General features: G+C 57.1%; 9 protein-coding genes across 9 annotated transcripts; 3 read left to right on the top strand and 6 right to left on the bottom strand.

The window, feature by feature from the left end:
• Positions 1-249: 249 nt before the first annotated feature.
• DICSQDRAFT_66567 (P-loop containing nucleoside triphosphate hydrolase protein) lies at positions 250-2,917 on the bottom strand (the record flags this gene model as incomplete). Its single annotated transcript, XM_007368553.1, has 10 exons — positions 250-416; positions 481-601; positions 654-1,345; positions 1,408-1,582; positions 1,637-1,724; positions 1,785-1,873; positions 1,924-2,005; positions 2,058-2,244; positions 2,309-2,420; positions 2,480-2,917. The coding sequence occupies 10 exons, from the start codon at positions 2,915-2,917 to the stop codon at positions 250-252; spliced, it is 2,151 nt and encodes a 716-aa protein (XP_007368615.1).
• Positions 2,918-3,212: 295 nt separating this feature from the next.
• DICSQDRAFT_109895 (uncharacterized protein) lies at positions 3,213-6,431 on the bottom strand (the record flags this gene model as incomplete). Its single annotated transcript, XM_007368552.1, has 4 exons — positions 3,213-3,439; positions 3,497-5,415; positions 5,469-5,731; positions 5,978-6,431. 4 exons carry the CDS (start codon positions 6,429-6,431, stop codon positions 3,358-3,360), a joined length of 2,718 nt encoding a protein of 905 aa, XP_007368614.1. The 3' UTR covers positions 3,213-3,357.
• Positions 6,432-6,653: 222 nt separating this feature from the next.
• Positions 6,654-7,951, top strand: DICSQDRAFT_109891 (uncharacterized protein). Its single transcript, XM_007368551.1, has 5 exons — positions 6,654-6,736; positions 6,889-6,916; positions 6,976-7,058; positions 7,124-7,307; positions 7,381-7,951. The coding sequence occupies exons 3-5, from the start codon at positions 7,007-7,009 to the stop codon at positions 7,586-7,588; spliced, it is 444 nt and encodes a 147-aa protein (XP_007368613.1). The 5' UTR covers positions 6,654-6,736; positions 6,889-6,916; positions 6,976-7,006; the 3' UTR covers positions 7,589-7,951.
• Positions 7,952-8,052: 101 nt separating this feature from the next.
• Positions 8,053-9,294, top strand: DICSQDRAFT_156664 (uncharacterized protein). Its single transcript, XM_007368550.1, has 2 exons — positions 8,053-8,313; positions 8,374-9,294. The coding sequence occupies exon 2, from the start codon at positions 8,431-8,433 to the stop codon at positions 9,151-9,153; it is 723 nt and encodes a 240-aa protein (XP_007368612.1). The 5' UTR covers positions 8,053-8,313; positions 8,374-8,430; the 3' UTR covers positions 9,154-9,294.
• A 449-nt stretch (positions 9,295-9,743) lies between these two features.
• Positions 9,744-12,102, top strand: DICSQDRAFT_162817 (uncharacterized protein). The gene is made up of 12 exons (XM_007368549.1): positions 9,744-9,788; positions 9,845-9,890; positions 9,947-10,432; positions 10,526-10,698; positions 10,750-10,839; positions 10,898-11,006; positions 11,062-11,115; positions 11,166-11,239; positions 11,297-11,355; positions 11,409-11,597; positions 11,666-11,703; positions 11,817-12,102. The coding sequence occupies exons 3-12, from the start codon at positions 10,391-10,393 to the stop codon at positions 11,850-11,852; spliced, it is 864 nt and encodes a 287-aa protein (XP_007368611.1). The 5' UTR covers positions 9,744-9,788; positions 9,845-9,890; positions 9,947-10,390; the 3' UTR covers positions 11,853-12,102.
• An 810-nt stretch (positions 12,103-12,912) lies between these two features.
• DICSQDRAFT_162816 (uncharacterized protein) lies at positions 12,913-13,437 on the bottom strand (the record flags this gene model as incomplete). The annotated part of the gene is made up of 1 exon (XM_007368548.1): positions 12,913-13,437. The coding sequence occupies exon 1, from the start codon at positions 13,378-13,380 to the stop codon at positions 12,913-12,915; it is 468 nt and encodes a 155-aa protein (XP_007368610.1). The 5' UTR covers positions 13,381-13,437.
• Positions 13,438-15,453: 2,016 nt separating this feature from the next.
• On the bottom strand, positions 15,454-19,924 carry DICSQDRAFT_139215 (uncharacterized protein). The gene is made up of 16 exons (XM_007368547.1): positions 19,747-19,924; positions 19,668-19,673; positions 19,488-19,570; positions 19,413-19,432; positions 19,290-19,344; positions 18,782-19,219; positions 18,349-18,705; positions 18,024-18,181; positions 17,815-17,883; positions 17,579-17,738; positions 17,350-17,467; positions 17,052-17,284; positions 16,855-16,991; positions 16,771-16,794; positions 15,942-16,706; positions 15,454-15,880 (listed from the first exon to the last, which is right to left on the bottom strand). The coding sequence occupies exons 1-16, from the start codon at positions 19,847-19,849 to the stop codon at positions 15,787-15,789; spliced, it is 2,820 nt and encodes a 939-aa protein (XP_007368609.1). The 5' UTR covers positions 19,850-19,924; the 3' UTR covers positions 15,454-15,786.
• A 2,127-nt stretch (positions 19,925-22,051) lies between these two features.
• Positions 22,052-22,741, bottom strand: DICSQDRAFT_66605 (uncharacterized protein; the record flags this gene model as incomplete). The annotated part of the gene is made up of 1 exon (XM_007368546.1): positions 22,052-22,741. One exon carries the CDS (start codon positions 22,739-22,741, stop codon positions 22,052-22,054), a length of 690 nt encoding a protein of 229 aa, XP_007368608.1.
• A 1,813-nt stretch (positions 22,742-24,554) lies between these two features.
• On the bottom strand, positions 24,555-24,950 carry DICSQDRAFT_66665 (uncharacterized protein; the record flags this gene model as incomplete). The annotated part of the gene is made up of 2 exons (XM_007368545.1): positions 24,555-24,799; positions 24,857-24,950. The coding sequence occupies 2 exons, from the start codon at positions 24,948-24,950 to the stop codon at positions 24,555-24,557; spliced, it is 339 nt and encodes a 112-aa protein (XP_007368607.1).
• Between the last annotated feature and the right edge of the window lie 1,903 nt (positions 24,951-26,853).

The following is a 26,853-nucleotide window of genomic DNA, read 5'->3' as shown; positions in this document are numbered from 1 at the left end:
AGGCACTCTGGCGCTAGACGAACACAGCAAGATCCCCATCCAGAACGCCATCGCGATGATTTTTGCCAGCACAGGCAATCAATACATGGGCGAGAGTTTCCTCACAAGTCATGGTCATGGTCATCGATAAGAGAGAAACTAGCGTACGATCCCTCACGCTGGAAAGTGAAAGAATAAATCAGGCGACCCCAGCAGTGCTATCCAGATCAAGCTCCACGTGTGTACATTGTAGACAGCATGGCACCTTGCTCACGTCTGTGCGGGGGCCGTCTCGACCAACTCTGGAAGCGCAGAGTCAGCAGAGATGTCGGACACCTGCTGCTGCCACATGCTGTAATACAGCCCTCCAGCACGCATGAGCTCCTCATGCGTGCCCTGCTCGACAACCTGACCGTCCTTGAGCACAATGATGAGGTCTGCGAGCGACGAGTCAGCGGGAGGGGAGGGGGGGCATATGACCGAATAGGCTAGAGTACGTACCAGCCTCGACGACTGTACGGAGACGGTGCGCGATAAAGATACTCGTGCGCGCCTTCTCCTGGAGAAGATTATTGACGTTGCGCATGAGCTCCGTCTCCGTATGCGCATCCAGAGCCGATGTCTAAAGGGATCGTCAGCGTCCCTAGCGCGCACATCGAGCGACAGAGGCTTACCGCTTCGTCAAAGAACAGAATAGGGGGATCCTTGAGCAGCACTCGGGCCACAGCTAGCCGCTGCTTCTCGCCACCCGAAAGCATCAATCCCCGCTCTCCGACTTTCGTCTGGTACTTTTCTGGTAGCCTCAAGATCGCATCATGCACATGTGCCTTCCTGGCCACTTCAACGACCTCCTCGTCTGTTGCGTCCAGCCGCCCATATCTGATGTTGTGCAGCACATCCGAATGGAACAGCGGCGTGTCCTGGGGCACGACCCCGATCGCGCTCCTTAGCGACTTCAACTGCAGCTCGCGGATTTCCTGTCCATCGACAAGGATCCGCCCACTCGAGGGCTCGTAGAACCTGAAAAGAAGGCGGAACACCGTCGACTTGCCACACCCGGACGGGCCGACGAGGGCGACCTTCTTCCCTGCGGGGATCGTGAACGAGAGGTCGCGGAAGATGGGGCGGTCGGGATGGTAGCCAAAGTTGACGTGCTCGAATGTGATGGCGCCGCCGCGGAGGTCGAGCGGGCGCGCGTTGGGCGCGTCCTTGGGGGGCTGGTTCTGGGTGGTGAGGTTGAAGAGGACTTCCATGTCGAGGAGGCTCTGGCGCATCTCACGGTAGATGGTGCCGAGGAAGTTGAGTGGGAGGGAGAGCTGGAAAACAAGTTGGTTGACCATGACGAGGTCGCCGACGGTCATTGTGCCTAGTCGATGTTGTCGATGTTGTTAGAGTGCGCAGATTGCTGGCTGCAAGACATGTACGGACCGTTGATCACGCCTTGAGCGGCGAGGAACATCATCCCAGTTAGGGCAGATGAGAAGATGATGTTCTGTCCGGAGTTCAAGTACGCGAGCGAGGTCGCGATCTTGATTGACGCCTTCTCGTATGCGGCCAGATGCTTGTCGTACTTCCCAATCTCGTGAGACTCGTTGTTGAAGTGCTAACGCAAGCGCAATCAGCAGAGATATAACTTTTCGGGTGTGGGATTACCGACTTTGACGGCCTCATAATTGATGAGAGAGTCGACTGCCACAGTGGCCGCTCTGTTATCCGCGGCATTCGCCTCTCTCCGGAAGCGTGTTCTGAAGGAAAAGGCGGAGGTCAATGGGCAGATTTGAAGATCTCGTAAGATATAAGCAAACCTCCAGGACGTCGTGCGGACGGTGAACCAAGTATATGCAGCCATAGTCAGGGCAGTGATCGCGGCATAGTTCCAACCAAAGTTGTACGTCTTCTCGCATGTAAATGTGGGCTCAGTAGAAATCCAGGAGAGTCACCCACCAATATGCCGCAGACCAAAGAGATTTCTAAAGCAGTCGGTACAATCCGGAATAATACGGCTTGTAGAATAAATGTGATCCCTCTGTGCATGCGTTAGCCTCGCGCTGTCCGAGATTATGACTACATGCACACACTTTGTACCGCGGTCTATCGCACGCGTCAAGCCTCCCGTGTGTCGGGCCAGGTGAAATTTGAGGTCGAGATGTAGGAGATGTTCGAATGTCTCGCGCGCGACCTTGCGGACGGCATGCTGGCCGACGCTGGCGAATGTCGCATTCAGCAATTCGCCAAACAGCGTCGCGCCAATACGTGCAGCTCCATCTTGTTTCAAGTGTCGTCAGCTTGGAGTATGGGAAATCTGGATTTGATGGATGCATGAACGTACATCCCAGAATGAGTGAACCGGCCACTACCCATACTGTTGACGTCGACGCAAGGTCCACGTTCAACGAATCGATTACTTGTTTGAACAGAAGCGGTACTTGGACATTCAACAGCTGCATGGAGGATGCTCCGTTGACATATATGGACCGTCCAATTGTATGATACCACACACCTTGCCTGATACAAGCAATCCGAGCCCAAGCACGACACGCCCACGCGTCTTCCAGTCATCTTTCGGCCACAGGTTCTCCGCCAACTTCCTCACGATGTTCCAGTCGCGTTTTCGCTGCTCCGCCTGCGATATGTGTATCGCATCCCCGCCAAGGTCTTGGTTCGCCTGATTCTTCTGGGATGTTGGAGGTTGTACGAGATTTGCAGGTTGCGCGGACTGCGAGGCAGGTGGATCGGCCTTCTGAGGTTGTTGCGCAAGGTGTTGGAATAGCCGTGTGGGATTCCGCAACGTCGAAGAGTGGGGAGGTCTATGCTGGGAGAGGTAGGAAGGAAGAGAAGCTCGCGAGACCGCTCGTGTGCCGAAGCTCCGGGAGAAACCAGATGAGGTCGCGGCCTTGAGCGGACCAGCTAAACACTGGCGGCATACAAACGGCGTCATCTAGATGAGCAGTCGATGGCGACCATTCAGCACCGTGGGTGAGGGGTAGTGAGGCTAAAGGGAGAACATGAGCCCATATAAGTACGGTGCGCGTACGCAGCGCACTGTGCTGCTGCTGATCAGACTGGCGTGCTCTCGCGCCAGGCGGCACTCCAGTCATCTTATCTGATACGAGCAACTCCATCCCAACGGCAACCTATCATCGCAGAGCCATGGTCTTGGAGGGTCTTGGACGAATCAGAGCCAGCGCATCATTCTGCCGTAGGCCAAACACCTTGTACGAACACCTCACTACATCACGGGGTATTGCTATAAGCCTGTGATAGATCTCCGGGCGGTTCACCGTGCTCCAGGGTGATTCACGTCCAAGGGAAGGGTATAGCAGAACCATCCATGAAACACAATCCTTGACTTCATGTTCAACATCGGATCCAACTCCTTCATTCGATACGACCCCTTAGCCAGCTCAACAAGCCCTTCGTACCCTCCCTCTCCCACACCCTTCTCGGTGGTATGCGGAATCTGAAAACCCACATCAGTAACCCCCCAACAACAGAAGGAAGACAAGAGAGCACTTACGTATTCCCATCCACTAAAAACACATCCAACGGCAGCAACCCAAGCTCCGCCGGCAACTTCCCGACCTCGTTGTCCCTCAAGTCCAGTTCCTCCAGCCTCCATTCCGGCACGTCCCTGTTCCCCCTGAACCGCTCTGCGATCGCCCGGAACCCATCTAGCTCATTGAGGCGATTGCCTCGTAGGCGGAGCTGCCTCAGGCCCTTGCGCACGGACGGGGGCACAACTTCATCTTCAGAAGTGAGCTGAGGCGTCGGGTCGGCAAAGATGAGCTGGGTAAGAGCTGCGGGGGTGAGGCACGCGGACGTGAGGGCGTTGTATGACAGGTCGAGGGTCTTGAGGCTCGGGAAGAGCCGCGCGATGAGCGGGATGATGGGCTCGCTCGTGCGCTTGTCTGCCGGTGAGGACGCGGAGTCGTTCGCGTGAGTGTACGAGACAGCGACGGTGTCGGCCAGGTTGCAGTTCTCGAGCGAAAGCTCTTCAAGATAGGGCAGCGCAAGGGCGACGTCGGCGGGGATGCTGAAAGAGGGGTCCGCGCGCCGCTTGGAGAGGATGAGGACCTTGAGATTGTGTGCGAGCGGCTGCGCGGAGATGGCGGCTAGGGGAAGGGTCGGGGCGGGTATCGCTAATGCAAGCTCGGAGACGGGAGAGGCCGGTCCGCGTTTCAGTGCTGGCGAGGCGAGAGAGAAGGAGCGCGAGTGGGCCGCCTTTAGGGGAGCTGCGGAGGGCGGGAGGGTCAGCGTTCGGGCCAATTTGTCGTAGTATTGGGGATTGGCTAACGCCGACGCTACAGTCGCTGGAGACTGTTGTGCAGAGGGCGAGGGCGTGCGTGGGGTTCGGGGAAGAGCAGACTGCTGGGAAGACTCGGGTTTGGTAGACAGAGCAGCGGCCTGAGCTATTGCAGCAGCGCGGGCACGCCGTCGCGCCCCTGCGCTAAGCAGACCTTGCTCAGCCTCGATCTCCCATGGCTCCTTCTCTGCGACCTTCGGTGTTGCGTTGGGCTTCTGTGGGGACGAGGGCGTTGACTTCGTCGACGACGTGGATGACGATGCCGCTGCGGCGATAGCCTGAGCTCGGACCCGTCGTTTGGCTCCCTCCGTGAGCAAGCCTTGCTCGGCCTCGATCTCCCAAGGTTCCTTGGCAACTTCGCGCTTTGGCTCTTGCTGGCTCGAGTTGGCGTCGTTGGGCAGCGCTACATGTGCCCGACGGAGCTTTGCCCTGCGCTCCGCCTCGATCTCCCAAGCCTCCTTGACGACCCGCTTACCAACGATGATGCGAAGGACACCGTCTGGAGGCTCCTGGCTCGTGACATCGAACTGCACCGTTTGTCTGATTGCGTTGGGCGTGAAGACGGACTCGACAGCTGGTCGCGTGACGTGCGTCTCCTCAAGGTCCAGGACCTTGAGCGAAGGAAAGAGGTTCCCGGAGGCAGAGGAAAACAGGGAGGTGGGGAAGCTGTCGTCGCCAACGTCTGCTCGCAGCATATGGAGTTCCTTTAGCCTCTCCAGACGGCCAAGGGCACGCAGGAGTGCGTCGCTCTTGCCTAAAGGGTTCTCGGACAGCCAGACCTTAGATAGCAGCGCAGGAATCCGATGGTCAATTGCAGAGGCAGGAAGAGGATTGTGAGAGACATCGAGAGAGACAAGGCGGGGTAATGGTTCGCTTGCCCGCGTGATAGTTTGCGAGAACCAGTCTCCTCGAGCGTCCTTCGTGCGATCGACGGTTTTGGAGCCGTTCAAGAACGGCTCATTGAATGGCAGGGAAGCGATGAAATTGTGGGAAAGGTTGAGAGTGGCTAGGTGTGGCAAGGCCCAAAAGTTGGTGGGCAAAGCCGTTAGCTGGTTGTGGGATAAGTCGACGTGTGTGAGGGACATCAAGTCTGCGAACGAGTCGGGCAGGAAGGTTAATTTATTGTTGTGTAACTGCGGCAGTTAGTCCGACTGCCGATACGGTGAATGTAGATAGAGGAACGTACATCGACCGTCTTGAGCGAGCCAAACATGGAGATCTCGGGCTGTATCTCTACAATCTCGTTGGACCATGCCTTGAGTATCTCAAGGTCTTGTGCGTCATACCACGAGGGTGCATCCGCCTTGCGGGTTGAGGCTCCGGATGTGGACGTACTGATTGGAGGTTCAACCGGGACAGACTTTAGTGGCTCTGGTTTTATACCCAAGTGGATCTCGAATAGTGCCGAGGGCAGGCATGGAAGATCGCGAGACGAGAGATTGATTGCGCCTTGTAAGAATATCCTTGAACGATGAATACTTCAAGCCCGCTACGGAAGACCATATTGGCGCAGCAGGCATGTCAAGCATATTCGTGGGAGACAACCTACAAAACATTGCATGACCACACTGTTTGATCCAATCCCCTCAGGCAACTATTTTCTGACCACGCTCGTGGGTAGCCAGACAGCCAAAATTTCGAAACTCGTATTGTGTTGCTTGACATGCCCGCTCGACCAGGAAACGATGAACTTACCGCTGCTACGCCCACGCTCAATTGTCTCTTTGATAGACCATCGCCCAAGGTCAACATCCTGCGCCACAGGCTGATTGTACGTATGCGGGGAAGCGTCCTCCAAGCTCTCAAACTCTGCCTTCACGGGCGACTTGGCAATCTTCTTCGCCTCTGCGCGTTTCAATGCGATTTGCTCGCGGATGCTAAGCTGCGTCCTCGGCGATGGGGGAACATCCTCTTCGGCTGGGAGAGGATGTGGCTTCTTCGCAGGTGATTTCGTGGGCGACCTGGACTTCAGGCTCTTCAGACTAGGCTGTGTTCGGAGCGTCGGAGACGGGGCAGCTACGGGAGTCTTCGCGCGAGGCTTTGCGAGGGGAGTAACGGGCGAGCGTGGGACTGGGGTGGAAGGATTGCTCTGGAGGCGTGATCGCACGCCTCCAGGCCTAGACAAGGATGGCTGTGGGAGACGGGACATTCAGACGACGATGGCGCAAGGGGCCGCAGGGGAATACAACGATGAAACCGAGGCTCGGGACTGAGTACGAAGTACTGAAGGTTGGCGTACGGGTGATGCTGAAACGGTGTAGGCGCCCATAGAACGCGTTCGGCGCGTGCCGTCCTGACCCCGGTAAGCGCGTCCCGGGGCACCGACTCCTCCACGTGGCTCAGAGAGCGCCCACGCTCGTCCGAAAATCTAGCAACGCTGAGAGACCGCACGCGTATCGCTCCCGCTAGGACTTCAAGACAAATCGCAAGGCCCTGCCGCCGCTTCACGCCAATGTAAGTGTTCGCGCTCGTTTTTATGACCTGTCTGGACGGTATGAGATGGGTTTGGGCGCGGTTTGAGGGGTTCATGAGGTTGGATTGCCGATTGAAGGATCGGATGACGGGACTGGGATGGTAGAACGAGGTGCTGACGATTGGCTCTCCAGCCGGAGAAAGTGCGACAACAGCTTCGCAGTGAGTCCCTTGCATAGGCTGTGCGTACGGTGTCTGACGAGAGTATACGTCTTGTCCAGCTTCCGACCCAAACACCTTAGTTTGCCCAGCATGATCATTTCGAAGTCTCACAGGCGCATCATCTACGAGTCCCTCTTTAAGGGTCTGTACCATCTCCTCCCATGATCATCCCTCATCCCTGACGATGGATGTCTTGCCGAACAATAGAGGGCGTGTTGGTCGCCAAGAAGGACTACAACGCCCCCAAGCACGAGGAACTTGATGTGCCTAACCTCGAAGTCATCAAGGCCCTGCAGAGCCTTACTTCCAAAGGTCTCGTGAAGACGCAGTTCTCTTGGCAGTGGTACTACTACGTCCTCACTCCCGAGGGCGTTGACTACCTTCGCGAGTGGTACGCCTTCCCATCCCTTATCTGTGTGGTGCCTGTGTCTCTCCAGTGGTTAACCTACAAGGGCCCTTTGTAGGTTGAACCTCCCGAGCGAGATCGTTCCTTCAACGCACAAAAAGGCCGTTCGCCCGCCTCGCCCGGCGCAGGTGCGTGGCCCCGGCGGCGAGGGCGCCTACCGCCCTCCCCGCGGCGATCGCGAGGACTACAGGAAGAAGGAGGGTGGTGCGCCTGGCGAGTTCCGGCCACAGTTTGCTGGTGTCGGCCGCGGTGCACCCCGGGAGTAGACGACCATCCACGACGTTCACGAGAAGTAGAACCCGCCGTCGGACTCTCATGCATCTCCTATATCGGTTCGCACTCGCATGAGGGCGCATGCGTCGGTTGGCATGTCGTGACCGTATGGCGCTGGGGATGGCGGAACAGGGCTGCTGCTTTGACTATGTAGGAGAGGTGTTACGATATTGCTGCCATCCGTCGCAAAATTGTAGTATGAGCACTCCATGCCTTCGCTTATACTATGTTTACGCTTTCGTATTCTCCCGCTCTATGGCACATGATGCTGTGGTGAATGCCCCGAAGTCAATGTAGGAAGGGTGACCGTCTGTTTAGTTGTGCACGAAGGGTTGTCAAGAGGACCTGAATATCATCAGTTCATGACTTAGGTTGGCTTTAGCGCCGGAGCGTGGAAGACGTCACTGCACGAGGTAACCGCCGGCCAGGTCCTTCACTTCATTCCATCCGAAGCCAGCGACAACCTCTTCCTCCTCTTGACCACCAAAAAGCCTCTGAGCTGACGACACAAGGCGTGCCTCCTGCATCGCATCTCTACAACCAGGAAGAGGTTACCGACCTAGGTGTCGACCCAGGTACATCCACATTCACGACTGTGGCGCGGCGCCTACATACGGAAACACCGGTGGAATCGAAGCTTGGTTCTGTCATACTGTAACTCGTAGTGGACGCAGAAGCCTCATTGGGCTGTGTTTCTCAAAGGTCTTTCAAGGCAAACGTGAGTGACACTTAATTATACGTGCAAGCCAACATATCTTGAGGAATCCGACGCACACAGCCTCAGGACGCCCCGGCTGCGCCTTACATCCGCTACACAGATCTTCGTACAGCCGCAATGCCTGGGAGCAGTCCACCTCCGATGACCAATCGATCTCAGGCTGCACCTCCAAATCGACGTACTTCCTTGAACCGAAATGACGATAGCCCCTATCCACGCACTGCGCGGGCGGTCCAGCCTAATCCGCTGCAACCACAACATCCAGACGCGCCACATCGGCTGCCCTTCAGCTGGTCCTCCTCACTTCTGACAATGCTCACTGTGATCGGCTGCTTTGTCGTCCTCTGCTCGTACGCCTCCTCCGCGAGCACGCTGTTCGCCCTGTACGCCGCGCAGCCCGTCTACGCGCTGTACCCCACGCTCGTCGCCGCGATGCTCGTTGGGGGGTGTTCCGCCCTCATCTGCTACTTCCCCACCATGCTTGCCGTATTCACCTTCCAGCTCCTGTTCGACACCGACATCCGCAAGACTCACACGCCCCCACCCGGCTCAGCACTGGCCCACGCACAGGCTCCTGCCGCGAGGGAGATGGGCTGGTCGTTGATCCGCGACGGGGCCACCACGATCAAGCTCGCGCTGCTGGTCGCTCCGGTGTATGTTATGGCCGTCGGGCGCGTGGGGAGCGCGGCGGTGGAGAGTAGGGCGCTGGACGCTGCGGCGGGCGGTCAGCTCGCGGCGGCGATTATGACGTTGAAGATCATGACAGTCGGGATGCGCGAGATATGGGACTTGGTCCCGCTGGTGATTTTCAGGTGGCATCGGGACGCGCGGAGACAATGAGATGACATTGTGGTGAGTTGGAGGAGGAGAACTACTATCGGTGAGGCTCTCGTCATGGCTGCTTGGTGTATCATGGTGTCGTGTTCGTCATTTGTGACTTGTTCTGTTCAGACTGATCTCTGCGATCGTTAGGTTCTCTGGAGGCACCTGAGGGCGTTCGCGAACTATTTAAGAGACGCAGCGTTGTGATTTGATTGCGAACATGGTGAAACGACTTGTTTCATGAGTCCCATGCAGCAAATGTGCGCGGGATACTATGCTGACGGGGCCGCAAATCAGATTGCGTGACCCCAACCCCCATCCGGATCCATGTACATCGATTTGAGCATCCCATATGCACTGTCGTATGCTCTGTGCATGAGCTTGCGTTTTGGAAAAGGGATATTGCTTTCGTTGGTAAAGCAGCCGGTAAGTGCGATATATGCGAGGCGGCTTGCCTCCGGTCAAATAGGACCAGCGGGGGTTTAGCGTGGAGCACCGGACTAGCACTGCTTGTGATGCTTTGTCGTTTCAGGTGGAGAAGCGCAGACCGTGAGCAGAACACGAACACACTTTCGCATTCACGATTAGAAAAGTTGGGGAGAAGTCTTCTTTGTCAATGAATGCGCACACAAGATGCGTATCGAGTTAGATGCGTGAGTATGAGTAGACTGACCTTCCCTGTTGCTGTGAATTGATGGCAGCAAGGCAGCGCTAGTGCACGGGCGCTAAGGTCGTTGATTCCTTACGATAATCCGGTGGGCGGGTGTTCTGTACTTACTGTGTCGACCACGACCTGACCACGATTACACAGCCCTCGGACAGATTAAGCTATACAGTACGGTAACGCATCATTTGATGCTGTTGCCAATTGGCTGTAACCGGGCCAGCCGCTCCTTGGCTGAAGGGGCGTAACCAGAGCGGGCACGCCGTCGTCGAGATCCCGCTCCACGCCATCACGCCTCCCACTAGATTGTCATGGGCCCAGCACCCTCAGCGCGTCCCCTCAGCAGCGCCTGGCGCTCGCCGTCTCGTCTTGCGTCTTTCCCCCACCTTCTCGCTCGCGTCCCCCTTCTCCTTCGTTCTTCTCCGCGCGAGACCATCGCAGCGCGCTGGCTCGTCGTCCGTTTATCTATTCATTCTCTTCTCCCGGCTGGTCTGGAGCTTGCTTGGGGCCCTACTTAGTCTCTGCCGCCAGAACGTATCTGTCTCGTCGCACATCCAGGTTGCCTTTACGTGCCGGAGTGCGTTGAAGGAAATGTCCGTCTTTGCATTGCGGGCTAGCGACCAGCCGACCCAGGTACGTCCTTTGCTTACTTAGCCGTACTGCGTCGCGTCGTTGGGCGGATAACTGCGCGGTGGTGATCGCGTCTGACAATGCTTGTGCTTGTAGGCTTCGGCGGACTTCACGGAGTTGGATATCTTCATTGCCTTCCAGGCTACTGGAGGCATTGGGTTACTCGCTGTCCTCCTGACGGCGTTATTCGCGCGGAAAATATACAGGCACTTTACATGGCTGAATTTCTGCATCACCTGGTTGATCTACTGCATCTCCTACCTGCTACTGTAAGTGTGTATAAACCGTCTCCGGGCCATATTTTCTGAGAAGGGACGTAGTGCTTTCACCGGGCAACAGACAAGGAAGGAGGCGCCTGCGTATCCCATTTGCCTCACGCAGGCTTCACTAATCTACGCGGCACCCGTTCTGTGAGTAGAATCAGCACTCTGTTACAGGCATGCTGTGGGTGCTAACGTGAATGGGCAGCGTCGCTATGTCTACCTTCGCGCTCGTGTTGCAGCTATGGTTCACCTTATCTAGCGCCCTCGCGCCTCCCGCAAAAGTTAAGTCGCGCAACTACGTCCGCAACGGCTTGGTGAGTGATAACAATCGCCAGACTTAGCTTGCCCCTCACATTGAACATTGTCTAGCTCCTAGTTGCTCCATATGTTGCGTGGCTCGGAGCTGTCATCACGATCTTGGTTGTAAGTGACATGTACTACTTCTGTGGGGACTATCCAACCTTGAGCTCCAGATTGGAACCCTGCATCCCAACACCGTCGAGCGTGCAGGTCATTTCGTTTACTGCACCATCTCATCCGGTCGGCCGTGAGTGACCTCAGCCCTGGTCTTCGTCTGCCGTCGTTCCTGAGCCAGCATTTGCAGTGGCAACATCATTGCCATCATCGTGGCGATTATTCTCCTGGTCATGGTCGTATTTGACAGTACGTCTCCTCCAAACACTTACATTTCAGCTCACCATGGACTTCGCCCGCAGTTTACATAGCGACCGTGCTATACCGGAACTGGCGTGCGCTGCGCGGGTCTGACCGACCTGGCCAGATCCCCCTCTCGCTGCTCGTCCGTGTCGCGATCTTCAGCTTCGTCTGCGTCGTCGGCATAGGCTGCGCTGGAGTCTTCCTGTCGAATGTCGCGTTCTTCGCGGGAAACGTCATCATCGCTCTTAGTGAGTCTGATCCGCGCGGACTTCTCGCCTTCTTTCCGAGTGCTAACGGGATCACTCTTCCCATGTAGTGCCACTGATTGCGTTCCTCGTCTTCGGCACCCAGAGAGTGAGTCTTCCTTCCATTTCATTTCCGCCTCCCCCTGATCTCCGCGTATCACACATCACACGGACCGATCTTCGATGGTTTGGACATTGACTGATGTCATAACCTATTTACAGGACATCCTAGATGTGTGGATGTTCTGGCGGCACTGAGACCGCCCCTCACCTCCCGCTCTTCGGCCTGCCTGACATTCGCTCCTTGCTCCCCCGTGTCCGATATTTATTCGCGTATCGCGCAACGCTCTTCCGGACTGTATTGCTCCTCTTCTTTCGCCTTTCTCTTGTATCGCGACTCGTTCCGATTCACTTGTATGTAAGACTAGCGCGCGGGCCCCGCCGACTGAGTCGGAGGGCGGGACGGAGCTCACGATAATGACATGGGACGACGAGATGTTCTTGGTGGGCGTGCGATTGTATCTCCCATTTCCCTTCGTTGACGCCTGGGGAGGAGTGGTGGCAACTGGTGTGTCGCCACGCTACATCCCTCTTCCCAAGGTGCCTTGCTCACCTTCGTGATACGCAGAGGGGCTGCTCCAGCTACATCAAAAGCTGTGGTCTGCGATGTTCACGACTGTGAATCATTCGGAGAGTTATGACGTTATGAACTGTCCGGCTGCGGAGGATCTGACTTAGGCTAGCATAACGGGCGAGTCCCCTGCCGCATTGCGTCAGATATTCTCGACAAGCTACAAACCAGGCTCATGTTCCGCTTTGACTGAGCCCGGATGTATCGACTTCATTTCGCTGGGTTGGAGCACCTTCACCGGCGATCGCAGCTACTACTGTCTCTATCCACCTCAGTCAGCCCTCAGATGGTTTGGACCTCCAGCTGGGGCTCCCGTCCTCCATACCTCTTGCAAAACTTGGAAACTCCGGTATGTGTATCGGTTCCCTGATTGACAGGATGACACACTCGTGTGGTCCCCTGCAGTGCTTTGCTCAGGGACACCAGGTATGTGATCCAGAAGTGACCTCGCTATCAGGTAGCTTACGTTCTATCTCAACCTCTTGTTCGCCCTCGCGGAAGCTTCCAGTGACACGGACAGGCACTAGATTAAAATTTCATCTGCGGCGTACAGCAAGATCAGACTATCTGAGATAGGTGTACGATGCCGTCCAGCACGAGATGGGATTGGCGCGAAGTCCGATAAAAATCTTCCACCCTGTAGGTCCTCCTACTCCTTCCCTCGCACCGTGTTCTCTCTTCCGAACCCTAGTTGGCGGACGAAGTCTCGAAGACGCTCTCGGGGTCCTGTGACCCTCCAGCTTCAGTGCCAGTCTGGCCCGTCGAGTGCGCCTCTTCCTTCTGTTTCTTCTTTTGCTCCTTCTTGTCCCGTCTCTCCTGTTCCTTCCTTTCCTTCTTCTCCCTCTTCTCTTGCTCCTTTCTCTCCTTCTTGTCGCGCTTTTCGCGCTCACGTTTCTCCTTCTCTTCCTTGCTCAGCTTGTTGACCGTCGAGACGGAGGTGGCCGGGCCCCAGCCGTACTGCGACTGCAGCGCGCCGAAGGCCTGGGAGTAGTCCTTCTGCACCGGGAGCTGGCGCTGGGAGGACGATGCGCTGTGCAGCGGAGTGGTAGAGGTAATGGTTGTGGTCGTGGCGGTCGTAGCGACCGAAGTCAGGGACGGATTCGGGGGGAAGGCGGGGGTGTTAATGGCGTTCTGTTCAGTGTCCTGCTGAGACATAGTGATCTTTCGAGGTGCGTGAGGTACGGAGCGTGGTAGGAGCGAGTGTCGATAACGGGGTATCGATACTGTGTTGTCGGTAGTGCTGCTATGGTGCCTCGGCGGATATAAAGCTGTTTGGTGAGTAAACCCAGCTGTCGTTCTGCCTCTCTTTATACACCGTAGGTACTATCGTCCAAGACATACCACACGGACGAAGACAACAGGTACGCGCCCATGTATTTGGGGTTTGACCCGTTCGTTATCGCACGCGTCCTTCAGACGCGTAGTAAGTCTGTGATCTGAAACTAACGTGGATGTGTCGGCCACCAGTGCCACGAGAGCAATGGGTAGCGATATGTGGATTCCATGTACTTCGACGAACACAGCGTTTCAGAGAAGAGGCTGCTCTCAATGCAGTTCCTGTATTCACAATCGAGTCATTCCGGGCGGCCAAAGCCGTCATGACATTCAGACATACCGACCATAGCGTTCAGAAGACGGTTCCTCGTAACAGGGGTCATCGCCTCACCCGTTGTGGCATATGGAGTTTCTTTGGTATACATGCACCGCCGCATACGGGCCCACTGCCCACTGTGTGCGGGGGCTTACGGTCTGTGGTCAACCCGGCGTCTGTAACACAGCTGCTCCCAATTACTTTGTGTCCCTATTTCCCACCTGCCATGTATGTGGGACCTGGGCAACAACAGTACTGTCCTTACGGCTTAGCCTTACGTTGAAAATGGCACGGGTAGCATGATCTGTGACACTTCCTTCAACGTTTGACCAAATTCATTCCAGAGCCGCTTGCGGCGTCACGACAACTGGCCCTTGCCCCCTTAACGAGTGCGTAAGCATACAACAATAAGCTGGGCCAATCTAACACTATGTTTTTTGGTGTCCCAAAGCTGGATGCCAGTTGCAGCAACCCCGATATTTACTGGCGGCCGAAACGATGCATCATGTAAGATGGAGCCAGTGCGTGTCGAGACTTCAACTTCCATTTGAATGGCATTGACGACGAACCCGTTCGACGATGAGATGAACGTTTCCCGTGTCGTTCAGAACTGGACAGTCCTAGGCAACTTTGATATCTGTACAAAGCTGCGACTAGGACGATCCCGTTCGCCCAGGGTCTTCAAGTTGTACAGCGTCGAACAGGAAACCAAGTCATCATACACCGCAAAACCAGCTGACCTCCCGTCCAATCGTTCCTAGAATGCAGGAAAAATGACAACTTTGGACCCCATAACCTGCCTCAGAACTACTCAAGCTTCCGGTCCAAGAACCTATGATCATCGATCAGGAGTGGATTTCCATACTCTCATACTAGTACTGCACCGCATAACATAGCCATGAGTTCCGACGGCTTCCTATACTGGCGCTCTCTTGTACGCGATAGATATCAAACGGGGCGCGTAAAGGAGGACGCAAGGAGATAGGAGGAGTCTAGAGCCGTGGGCATTTGGATGCAGTGTCCCAACAAGCGCCTTAGCCGAGTCTACAGGCTCCTGGCATGCGTTGAGTATCCGCATGCTTACGAGCTTCTTAGGTTCCTGGATCTGGGACTCGGCTATGCTTGACAAAAGCGACATGCCACAGGTTTCCGCATTGTGACGCATGGACGAAGGCTATGATATCAATGTCCAATGGTGTTGCCAGTTCAGCTCGAGCTGTCCAAGCATCATTCACTCGTCTGTCGCTAATTGTAAGTACACCAAGATGCTCATGGCGCGCAATATTGACTATTGTATGGTTCTAAAGGGGGGAAAGCCTGTTGCAACTCGGTCTCGCATTACAGAATGATGTACAACGGCGCCCGAGCAACTGCTGTGGCCAGTCCGTGTCATGAAATCATTGTTGGTAGATCCTCCCCCGACCGTGTTGTTCACCGTTGTAGAAACATGACATCTGGATCATTCTCAGTGTATCAACCCTACCTTCGGCATCGTTTACCTTACAAGCATGACCACATCGAGAGGGGGACGTTTGTAGCGTGGTAGTCCTCGAACATTAGCGGCTCCAAGTCTTGAGCACTGGCAGCGGTACGAATACATATAAATCATAGAATGATGAGTTATCACTGAGCTGGTGTGTTACATTGGCATGGACATGGGCTAGACAGAGGCAGACGGCGACAGACAAAGGAGACAAACAAACCGAGGCCACGGACTACGAGTAGCGTGCGACGATAGCGAACAGGGGCGGATAGCACATACTCCCGAACGGGTATCTATAGCTACAGATATACAACGCGAGATCGCAGGAGCGACGGCGACGGGGAGGGGACATGACTGGACAAAGCTAAGGTGTGTTATACGGCGGAAAGAAGAGTGACAAGGGCAAACTGAGGGTCTAGTTGGGATAATATGGTAATGAATAGCGTATCGTCGATACATGCATGTCGTCAAGTCGCGTCTTCTGCTTTCACGTCTGACCGTGTCCTGGAGGAGGGACTGCAGACCCGGGAGGGTTGTGCATCCCACTGACGTTATTGATGTAAGTGCCCCAGTCGTCCCATCTGCACAAGCAATTCAGAGTCAGACTTCACGCCGTAGCAAGCGCGTTGACGGAAAACTCACTCGAACGACGTCGGCGCATTCGACCACATCGCCAGCGTGTTGTCCGTGAAGGCCATCTCCTCTGACGATATAGGCGGCCCTTGCGCCATCGACCCCTGCGCAGCACCTGCAGTCCCAGGTGTGATTGTCGGCGCCAGGTGCATCTCTGAAGGCATTTGCGTGAAGGCAGACGGCTCTGACGCCGCAGCGTTGATCATCTCGCTGAACGATGCTGGCTGGAGCGTGTACATCGGCATTGCGCGCGGGTCGAACTGCGCACTACTCATGCCTGCGCGCGGGGATACAGCGGCCAGCTGCTGTTCTTGTCGCTGTTGTGCGTGCTGCGGCCAATCGGAGTACGACGCGTCCAAGCCGGGGTGGAGAGGCAGCCTGCCGAGCTCGTCCGTGTGCACCGGGAGCACAAAGCTTGTAGTCGCGGGACCAGCTGCGCTTCCATTGCCATTTGCAGTGGACGAGCGAGAACTTGTAGCTGAGGGCATCTCGGAATCGGAGGACGAAGGGACTGAAGGCTGCGGGCGCGGAAGGGGCTGCGCAAACGTCGATGCTGCGAGGGATGGGGCATCTTTGGATACATCTTTCGACACGCGTCTGCTGCCGGCAATGGTGCGGGGCCCGTCCAGCACTGTTTGAGATCGAGATGCGTTGGATGTTACGGAGACGCAGGAGGTAGGGCTATCCGCGTCGCGTTCGCGCTTGTGATTTGGGGTTGGAGATGCTTGCGGCAGAGGGAGGTCACCGACAGACGCCAGTTCGTACAGAATATCCCTACAAAGACATACGAAGATGAGGACTGTCTAGTGCAAATACACGGAGGCCCTGCACCACTTACCATAACCGTCCAGCTGTATGCCAGCTGCAAGGGGGACATGTCAACTATTAGTTCGGAGGACAGGAACCTGAGTGAACGACGCACTGAGGTTCGAGCGTTTGAAGCATCTTCATGCACTTGTGCACGTCCGCCATCTCCTTCGCAGGATCTGTCGACAGCCCAGAACGCTTCCCGCCCCAGATGTTCAACAATAACACGATCCCAGCAGTAAACAGCGCCATCTGTATGGGCAAGGCGCCCAATCCAGCCATGTCCTTCTCACCAGAGGGCTGCAAACGCACCTGGTTCGAGTACATCGGCATCCCCGAGCGCTTATACTGCACGTCCAACACATGGATGCAGCTTCGCGCTGCGTTGGTACAGATTGCGAGCGACGGGAATGACAGCGGAGACGGCTTCCGCGGCGAGGGTATGAACGGCCGGTGGACAGCGATTTGCAACTGGTAGTAGTTTGCGTACAAGTTGGCGGACTGGTTCAGGAACAGCAGATTCTCGCGGGTTGGGTCCCATCGCACTATGAGATGCGGTCAACATGTCAGAGCGCATTTCATACGGACGCGAGACGATCAAAGCACTCACGGTGGTCAGGCACGGAATCGATCCACTTGTTGAGGGCAGAGTCGAGCTCGGCGACGATGTGCTGCTCCCACTGTTGGCCGACGAAGCCGAGGAGCGCCTTCGACTTGTTGATCGAATACTGCATACCACGAGTTAGGTCAGTCTCGGGTACGCGGACGGTCAGTCTTGGGTATGCGGACGCATTGTGCCCCAAAAGCGATACAATGAAGCGAGAGCAAGAACGACGTACGATTGTGCGCATGGCGAACGCCAGAATCTGGTGCAGGCGGAGGGCGCAATTGAAGAACGCGACCTTTGACGGCTGCCCGGGCGGTTGCTTGAACGCCAGCTCAGGATCGGGGTTCGTCCAGTAGTCGTCGTCGCACTCTGTCGGCAGGTCGATGTCGAAGCTGCGCAGACATTCGTACCCCATCAGACGCCAGTGCTCGACAAGACCATTGAGAACTCAGCGTCTCGAGCACTCACTCTTCATCCTGAATGGCGCACGGCCGTCCCAGCCCAAAGCTCACCGCCCGGTCCATGGCGACTAAGACCCTATTGGGAGCCGGTTTCGGCGATTCCCACAGCGGGAACGACAAGAATAGAAATGATTAACACATGCCCTACCACGCACGAACAGAATCCACATAATCTTGCAGAAGGGGGGACGGGGAGCCGCACGAGGACACGCTTACCAGAACGCGCGCCGCCAGAGCTCCTCCTCGATCGTGGGCGAGGAACTGTACACCTTCTTTCTGTGTGCACCGACGTCCTGCGCCATTCGAATGCCGACGCCAATGATCGTCCAGCACGCCTGCGGGGCGGACGTCCCTTGCAGGAAGCCTGCCGTAAGCTATACACGCAGTGACATAAGGGAGCGCAGGAAAATTGTGATCGGGCATGGAGTTGCGAATCCCGATCGGAGACGTGAGACAATATAAGCAAAAGGGTCGTAAGTAGGCGCGATGGAAACCACCTGATGAATGGCCGCTATCGCCGACGGCGAGCGGGGTGACGTACCGCGTATATTTGGAGGTCGTACAGGCGCGGAGGGGCGAGCAGCGACTTGCGCACCATCTGCACCTGCTGGAACCACTTCCACCCTGCGGACTGAGGTATCTGAGTGTCGTCCAGGAGGACCCTCCGGTCGTTCGTGAACCGCGAGCCGTTCGCGCACACGAGCAGCACGGTCGACCCGAAGCCCTCGTCATGCAGGTGGAGGCCCTCCTTGACGCCTTGCTCGAACGTCGGCCGATGGAGGAGTGGCATGTAGTCGTTCATGTTCTTAAAATAGAGGTCGATGAGCTTCTCGAACAGGTCCGGGGGCGGGAAGTCCTTGTGCGGCGCGTGCTCGTCTTGTACGTTGGACGTCAACCACTGATATACATAAATGGGCATGCGAGAATCAGTCAAAGCCCACACCGAGATTGATCTGAACATCCAGGCCGCGTACGGGGTGCAAGCTCCAGTACTGCTGGTGCCGCCTACGCAGCAGTGTGTGGTGCGTGTCCGGGTCGACCGTCTTGGGCAGCTCGAGCCCGGCATACTCTTGCTTGAGGTCCATCGCGGTCTGGATGAAGAGTAAGCTCGAGGATTTGCCGTGGTACCGCATGCTGCTCGGGTTCATCGACATCTTGCGGAGACTCTGGACTATGTTTCGCTGTGCGACAATCTCGTCGTCGCTAGGGTCTAGATCATCCGACTCAACTTGGGCGGAGGGCGAGAGCGCTGGCGGAGATGCGATAGCAGACTGTTGTGTGGGATTGGCAGGAATGGAATATGCGGGCTTGGTAGTGGTGGCGCTGGAGGGCTCGCCATTGCGGTCGGTCAACCACCCGTCTTTGTCAAAGGAGCCGCCCAACTCCTTCGTGAAGTCGGCATTGGGACAGAGCTAACCGTGAACGAAGCCGGAGAGAAGGATGTCTGTTGTGGCGCTTGTGCGGACGGAGGAATGAACGCACCTTGTTGAGTAGTCTCTCCATCTTCTCTAATCGGGTCTCGAGGGACTCGACGTAACTGAACGCGCGCAACACAATAACGAAAATGACTCAGAGTCAATGACAGTGATTGACAGTCTTACTCACCCTTTAGGGGGCCCGCGCTTCTACGGGGAGTTGAGGAATGTCCGAGCATGCGGGGAATGATAAATCATTACGCACCTTCGCAGCCTCAATATACGTGCACTCCAGACGATAGGATACACAGTTGGAACAACGGTTGTTGGGCATTTGCGCGCCATCGCCTGGTGGTGGGAACGGAAGGATGTGGGGTGAATGCCTCGTTCGTCGTACGAATGGCAAGCCATGATTGTTTTGGGAGCGAGCACGAACGCCACTCACATCGGACTACGGGCACAAGCGTGAAGATTGAGTATCCGAGATGCCACATTGGGCCGAGGACGGAGGTGGGCCGACGTACTTTTCTTGCGCCTGCACATATCGCACGCGCGCTGGATCCTGCGCTTCTTCGCATTCTGGGCGGAGATATCGCCGTCATTATAATCCTCTTCTGGCGAAGACATCGTTGGATGAGCAGGTGAGAGTCGGTCAAGGTAAGCGTGCAGGATAAGAGGAGCGGATGATAGGAGAAGGAGAAGAGTGTGGACGAGGAAAGAAGGGGAAGATGTGAGCGTTAGAGGCCGATTCTCTCGGAAAGGGAGTCGTGAAGATTACATATCCCGACGCGTCCACGGCCGGCTTTCTCAAGCGCTCTGCAACCTCTCCCATGTACGCAGTACTGATCCTGATCTCTCATGTACATAGTAATCTCCCACATCCCTTACTCACTTTCTCGTTGCAACGGGAATCGGCGCCCGTGCATCGAACCTCCCAGAGTCATCGCCCTCCCCCCAACTGCCGGCTCCGCTGTCCGACCACGTTAGCCGTCATGACTTAACCCCAAGCAGCGTGCCGCGGCACCGGGTAGTATCCCGCGGCCGAAGCTGTGCCAATCAATCGCACCCCAGTCCTCGCTCCTCCATCCTCCGTCCTTGTGATTTCTCGTCGTTCCACTTTATTTCCAGCCCCTCGACCCTACCTGAGCTCCGAGGGATCGCTCGTGAGACCAGCGCATTCCGCACTTGATATCGCCGTGTTTCATGCAATCAATGCGACAGTCGCAATGGGAACTAAACTTCATCCCGCCTTCGGCAGCTCGCCATGCAAACGCGTAAGACGGCGCCGATGCTGCGACGTCACTCCAGGTCTTCCCCAAGGTCTTCAGGTTGGCGTCGGATGTCGAACGTGACTCTAATTGACACGCGGCGCAACGAGAAGTCCACGTCAGCAGATACCCCTGTCGTGGTCGAAGCTTCGAGCGTCGTCCAGTCCTTCCATGCCACTCAAGCAAAGAACACAGCAGGTTTGATTCTTCCTGAGGCCGCACGATCGAGGTCGGGTCATCGGGACGCAGAGATGGGCGATGGACTGATGACACCGGGGGGTCAAGCGTGAGAGAGTCTATGGTTTCCCTACCGATTGCATATCTTAACTTCAGGCATTGTAGAATTCACTGAAGCCAGAACTCTGGAAGATGAAATAGAGAGAAAGCCTGAGCCATTAGAAGGAGTCACCGCTGCCGACTTTCGGGGTCCTGGGGTCAAGCACATCTCTGTCGGGACGAGATGCTGTCACAACCTTTTCTCCAGGCCACCAAGGAGCGCACATAAATGTTTCGCTATTACCCACCACCTATACTACCGCGCAGAGACGATACCAGTACACAATATATACACGAGACTATGTTTGCGAGCGAGCCGAGAGAAGCAGAAACAGTCAAGTAATTCCCGACCGCCACTTCCGCGTCCAAGACGGGGGGGCGCGAGCCGGAGATGTCGGTGCATGCAGGGTCAACCTGGGACATTACATAGGTCAGCGAGCAGCAGGCACGAGCACGATGCAGTTGATGGATGGATGCCGATGATGTGGATGTCGTGGATAAGGACGAGGGACAGAATGCAGAGAGATTATGGCATGACATGGGGCTGAAATGGGGTGCATGGGAGCGTGCAGAGGGGGAAGATGCAGGGAAGCACACGCGTTCGGGCTGGGGCCAGGGTCGCGTCGGGTCAATGGAAACGAGGCGAGCGCGCGATAGTCGCCGAGTCCTTGTCTTGCCGCATGTCCACGGGTAGATTGCGCGCTGTCCAGTTAAGGTCGTCGGCGGTGATTGGGACCGTTCGCTAGACTCGGACATCGAGAGGGCCAGATAGAGCCAAGGAGACGAGGGCCAGCGACCAACGACGGATGCGACCGGATGGCGGCGACGACGGCGGTATGTCCGCACGAGCGACTATGACGAAGGTCAGAAGGGACGAAGGGGCAAATAGCGGATAAAGGGCGTATGATAGAAGGGAAGCGGAACAGCGGTATCGTACAAGCCTGCATGAACCCCGGACTGCGTGCAATGGATGACCAGATGCGTATTGAGCGACTATGATTTGTGGAGAAGAATGAGACGAGAGTATAAAATGCGTGTTATGTGATGTGAGTGAGCGATACGAATCTTGTGCCGAGAAGAGTACGAACTATGAGCATGGAAACACAGGGGGAAGAGAGTATTAGCCATGCCGGGTGCAACGGAGCGGTGCGCTACGCCGTCGCAGCCCGAGCACAGTAACACGGATAAGAAAGCAAAGCACGATGATAGTACATGGAGGCAAAGCAATATATACTACGAAACAGCACGCACGGAGCAAACGCCCCGCCGCACCTTGAAAGCGCGCTCACCACCCCGAGTAGTGGTAGTCGTCCGCCCAGCTCCGATTCCGCGCCATAGCGCGCCGCCGCTTCTCCTCCTTATCGTCCGGCTGTCGTTGTTGTGGCTGCTGCTGCTGCTGCTGGTCCGAACCCTGCGCTTGTTGCACAGGCATATCGTTCATCGACGTCAGCGGCCTCAACCCGCTCCCCAACACGCCCCCGCGCTGTCTGGTCATGTTCACCCGGCTGACCTGCCTCTCCCAGAGCAGGTTCCGCCGCAGACTCTCCGACAGCTCCGTCTGGAGCATCTGTCTTCGCGTTGTCCGCGGGGTCATCGGCGGCGGTGGGGCAGGAAGGTTGTACGGGTGATTCAGCGGTATGGGTGCAGTCGCAACGGTCGGGAGCTGCGCCCGGCCGTGCTCCTGTATCTGTTGCATTTGCTGCAGCTGCTGCTGTTGCTGCGGCGTCGGGAGACCACGGTCCGAATGGCGGCGCCGGTTCGGATCCGCGAGCGCGGCGAGCTTCTGCTGGGCGAGACTGTGCGATACCTGGATGGTGTCGTCTGGGTTCTCGTCGTCGCTCGTGTCTTCCAGCTCTTCCTCCTGCGGGCGACCCTTGGGTCGGTAGACACCTTGCCGACTGTTGTCTGCGGGAGCGACCGAGGCGGTGACCTGCACCTGCGCGGCGAGCGGTACCGCCGCAGTGCTCTTGCGCATCTGCAGCGGGGGTGCGGGTGGGGGCCCCTGCCGCGCGAACTGCGTCATATCCTGCGTCGAGCGACTGGTGCGGTAGGGATGATTGGGTGGGAATATGTTCGGGTCGGGGTTCAGAAGCTGCGATAGCAAGCCAGACTGCACGCGGTTTAGGTTCGAGTAGGACCGTTTCGGCACTTTGGCGAACATGTCGCGCTGCCGTTGCGCCTCCTCTGCCGCTTCGCGTAAGCGCGCCTCTTCTACCGCTTTCGCCTTGCTCTGTTTCGGCTTGTGTCGATCATCGCCGCTGTCCTCCGATGCCCACTCCGAGTCGTCGTCCGTATCCGTAGTCTCGTACTCGGAGGACGTCGATATTACGATCCCGCGACGCGGCTGCGAAGGACCTGCACCGTTCGCGAGGGGCTGCAACTTAGTCGCCGCCGTCGGAATGTGCGGGGTAGACGCGGACTTCTTCGGCGGGACATTAGGAGTCGGGCTCGACAGACGCGTCTTGCCCGATTTCTCCCTCGCCTTCTCCGGCTCAACCGCCTTGCTCGACTTCCCTTCGTCTCCAGCGCCGCCGCCACCCCCGGAACGTGGTCCATTCGAAGACACCGAACCGATGTTGAACGTCGTCTTCTTCGCGTCAGCCGTGTGCGGGGGCTGCTTCTCCGGCACCTGCGCCTGCGCCTTCTTTTGCGACGTCGTCCGCAGCCCGTGCGAATGCAGCCGCTGCAGCGTGGGCCGCGCCGGCGCATGGCGCTCTTTGGCCTTCCGCACCTGCACTCGTGCCCGCTTGGCTGCGGCGCCCGCTGCGCTGGTATGCCCCGTCAGCTCTGACTTGAGATGGCTCGACGTCGCGCTGCTCGGACTCGGCTCGGCTGCGTCCTGCTGCGACACATCGTCATCGGCACTCCGTTCTGGTCCGTGCTCGGTCACCGGGGAAGGCGGCGCGTGCAGGTCCGAAGTCGAGGAAGGGGGTCGTTCCGGTGACGGGGAACCAGCGTCCTGGAGGAAGAAGCGTCGGTCCGACGCCTTGAGGGTGTCATCATTGTACTTCTTCGGCTTCGGCTCGGGAACATCATTGGGGATAGCGTCATGCGAAGTAGCCGTCACATCGCGTGCTGCTGCAGCCGGCGGCTTCCCCGTCAGCGAGGACGTCGTAGAGGAAGGTACGAGCGGCTGTTGTGACAGCTGCTGCCACCCCTGCGGTTGTTGCTTGTGCGGCGGTGATGCGCATGTCGGATCAGCTGCTTTGGAGAGCAAAGGGTGCTTTAAGTCGCCAGACAGATGTCTTGGCGCAGTTGCGGAGATGAGCGAGCGCGCAGGGGGCGGCGGCAATAGGTGCAATGATGGCTGAGCGGAAACGGTCGGAGGATGGGGTAAGCTCGGGGTGGCTGGAGGGGTGGGATGTGGTGTGGGATTGACGACCACAACGCGGGGAAATGACGCCCTGTCCGGCTGTGGGGGTGTTGCGGGGAGCTGAACTGTCGGGACTGCGGCCACAACTGGGCGAGGCTGAGCGATGTGCGGTGCGAGCGCTGCGACTGTGGCTGTTGTTGGTGACCGCGCCGCTCTCTCTTTCTCGCTGGTCACATCGAGCTTGTTAGCTGGAAGGATGTCGAGGATCATTTTGCCTACGCCGACGGAGCTATGTGACTTTCGTCGCTCCATGGGCGCACTCGCCGTGCTCAGACGACGACCTGCAGTGATGACGGTGTTTGCGGAGTTCTCTGCATGCCAGGAATGCGCCGCAGTAATATCAGGCGTTGGTGTGAGCGATGGGTGTGGCAAGGGTACTGTTGAGGCCGAGGGCATTAGCGCGTTGGTTTGACCGCTATGTCCGGTGGGATAACTTCGAGGAGTGAGGAAGAACAAACGTACCTTGCTGACTGATGTGTCCGTCCTCTGATATGGGAGTAACGGGCGATGGGCTACGCTTCTCTGAGAACGGGGGAGAAAGGGTGCCGGGTGACGATGAAGGAGTGCATTGGGCAGAGGCGAGTTCGCGATACCACAAGCGCCATGATATGTTCTCGAGACGGCGGCCGTCCTTCAAAGACTCTTTGCACTTTGTGAATACTTTGTGCGGGCAGCCTGAGTACTAAGTGACGAGAAAGATGAGAGAAATGGACGCACGAGCCCAAAGACTACACAAGGCGTCTTCGCCTTCGATGTCCTTGACTACATCTGCTGCGACGGAGAGGATCGGGGACGGGAAGGTAGAGACCATGGTATCGAGGAGGTCCAGAGTGAAGGCAGGAGTAGTACAGATGCGTAACGAACGAGTAAGACGGCCAGCAAGGCAGAGAGCTAAGAATTACAGAGGGAGAACGAGGAGATGAGCCGTCGGGGGAACTGGGCCTGGAGGGGGCGGTTGAGCCGGCTCACGGGGCCGGATAAGCGGCGGCGGGGATGGGTGCGCGTCGAGTGAGAGCGCAGCGAGGACGATGGGCCTCGGGGGGTCGTTGGGGGGAAGGGGGAGGGAGGATGGGGGGGCGGGGGCGGGGACGGGGATGGTGAGGGACGGGGATGGTGAGGGACGGGTGGAAGGAGGGGACGCGGAGGGGAAAGTGCGATCGCCAGAGCGAGCGACCTGCGAAGACGCCCGCCCCCCCCACGGCCCGGACTCCGCGCTCACGGCCAAGCGTTGGTCGCTTGCCGGTTTGGGCTATTGCCACCCGAGCCCTGTCCGTGTCCGGCTCGCCCCGACCTCCAGCCCGTCACATGTCGTCCCTCGTTCCCTCCCCGCGGACGCACATCCTCCGCCCTCATGACCTTCCCCATCTCCCCAACCCCGTCCGACGCACCTCGTCCGTCTTGTGAACAACAAGCCCGCTGCTGTCTTGTCAACCCCAGACCGTTCACACAAACGCGCCCCGGCCTGTCGGACGTGTACGATACTCTCATGTCCAACGAACGCTCTCCTCACATCAAACCCCCTTGTGCCCATCGAGCAATCTCAGGCCCAAATCTTTCCTTCTTCCCCAGCGTCGCGCCTTGCATTCGTTGAATGGATCATATATTACAACCGTGCCTTCGTCCTGCACGCGGCGTGGTCATGGCACTCGCCTCTCGACCCGTCTTCCGGTCAGAACGTGGAACGTCTCGAAGGCCTGCACTCAATCTCAACTCAACCCGACGCCACCGCCCAGTCATCACGCCCTGCACAGCATTCCGACTCAAACTCTCACCTCCCAGGTCCCATCCCATTCCCGCTGCCACTCATTGGTCCCGACGGACAGTGCCCACGCAGCTGCGGAAGTATATCCGCCTCCTGCTCCCCTTCTCACCGGACGCCCGGTGTCGCTTTACTAACTAGCCCACACAACATATTCGTCATGAGCACGTCGCTGTGTGTCCTTCCTGATCTGCTTGCGTGCGCATCGAAACGATCGATGAGGCTCCGCACGTGTTTGCGCTCGCGACATTGTTGCAAGCTCTCCGTGATGGACCATGGCCGCACTCCGCTCTGGTCGCAGCCGTGCATTGCCGGTCAAGCTGCACTCGCAACAAGCCTAAATCCGGCATTACCGCACCTGCGTTAGGGCTCGAGCCATGTCGTCGAGGCCTGCTCGATGTTTCAGCTTCACGCGTGATCAGCGACCGGAGCAGTCCCGTCGCCTCAAGCGCTTCTGATACTATCGCGACCCCAGTGTTCGGACAAAAAGGCGCCCGCTGCGAAAACCCTTCGTTTTATGTACTTTCCTGTACTCCGATAATGCTCAATTTTGGCATGAAAAAGGAGATGCATATGCATAGACTACGTGCCAAACATAAGACATATTGAAGGAGACACGAGCAATGGAGACAGGATATACAGGGCCTGACCCCAGTGTTCGGACAATTCTCCGCACAGCAGGTCACGATCTGTCACGCTTGCCGACACCTGCCGGTCTTCAGGGAATCCCCGTTCTCCAGCTTGATGAGCCTTAGCCGAGCATCCCGAGCAAGTCGGAGAGTCAAACTGTGGCTGCATTGTCACGCCCTTGAGGGCTGCTTCTGTTTCTCTCTGTGTTCCCCTGAGCAGGCCTCGGAAAATTGGGTAGTGAGTAAAATGCGTAGGTAGAAATACGTACACGAAATTTGTATGGAAGCGCCCGAAGAGGGATACGAAGCGAGACTCCCGAAGCTTT

This window comes from Dichomitus squalens (assembly GCF_000275845.1).
Source record: "Dichomitus squalens LYAD-421 SS1 unplaced genomic scaffold DICSQscaffold_37, whole genome shotgun sequence".
NCBI classification, from domain to species: Eukaryota; Fungi; Basidiomycota; class Agaricomycetes; order Polyporales; family Polyporaceae; genus Dichomitus; species Dichomitus squalens.
Note: the sequence above shows the minus strand (reverse complement) of the source record. Positions and strands in the feature narration are given on the sequence as shown.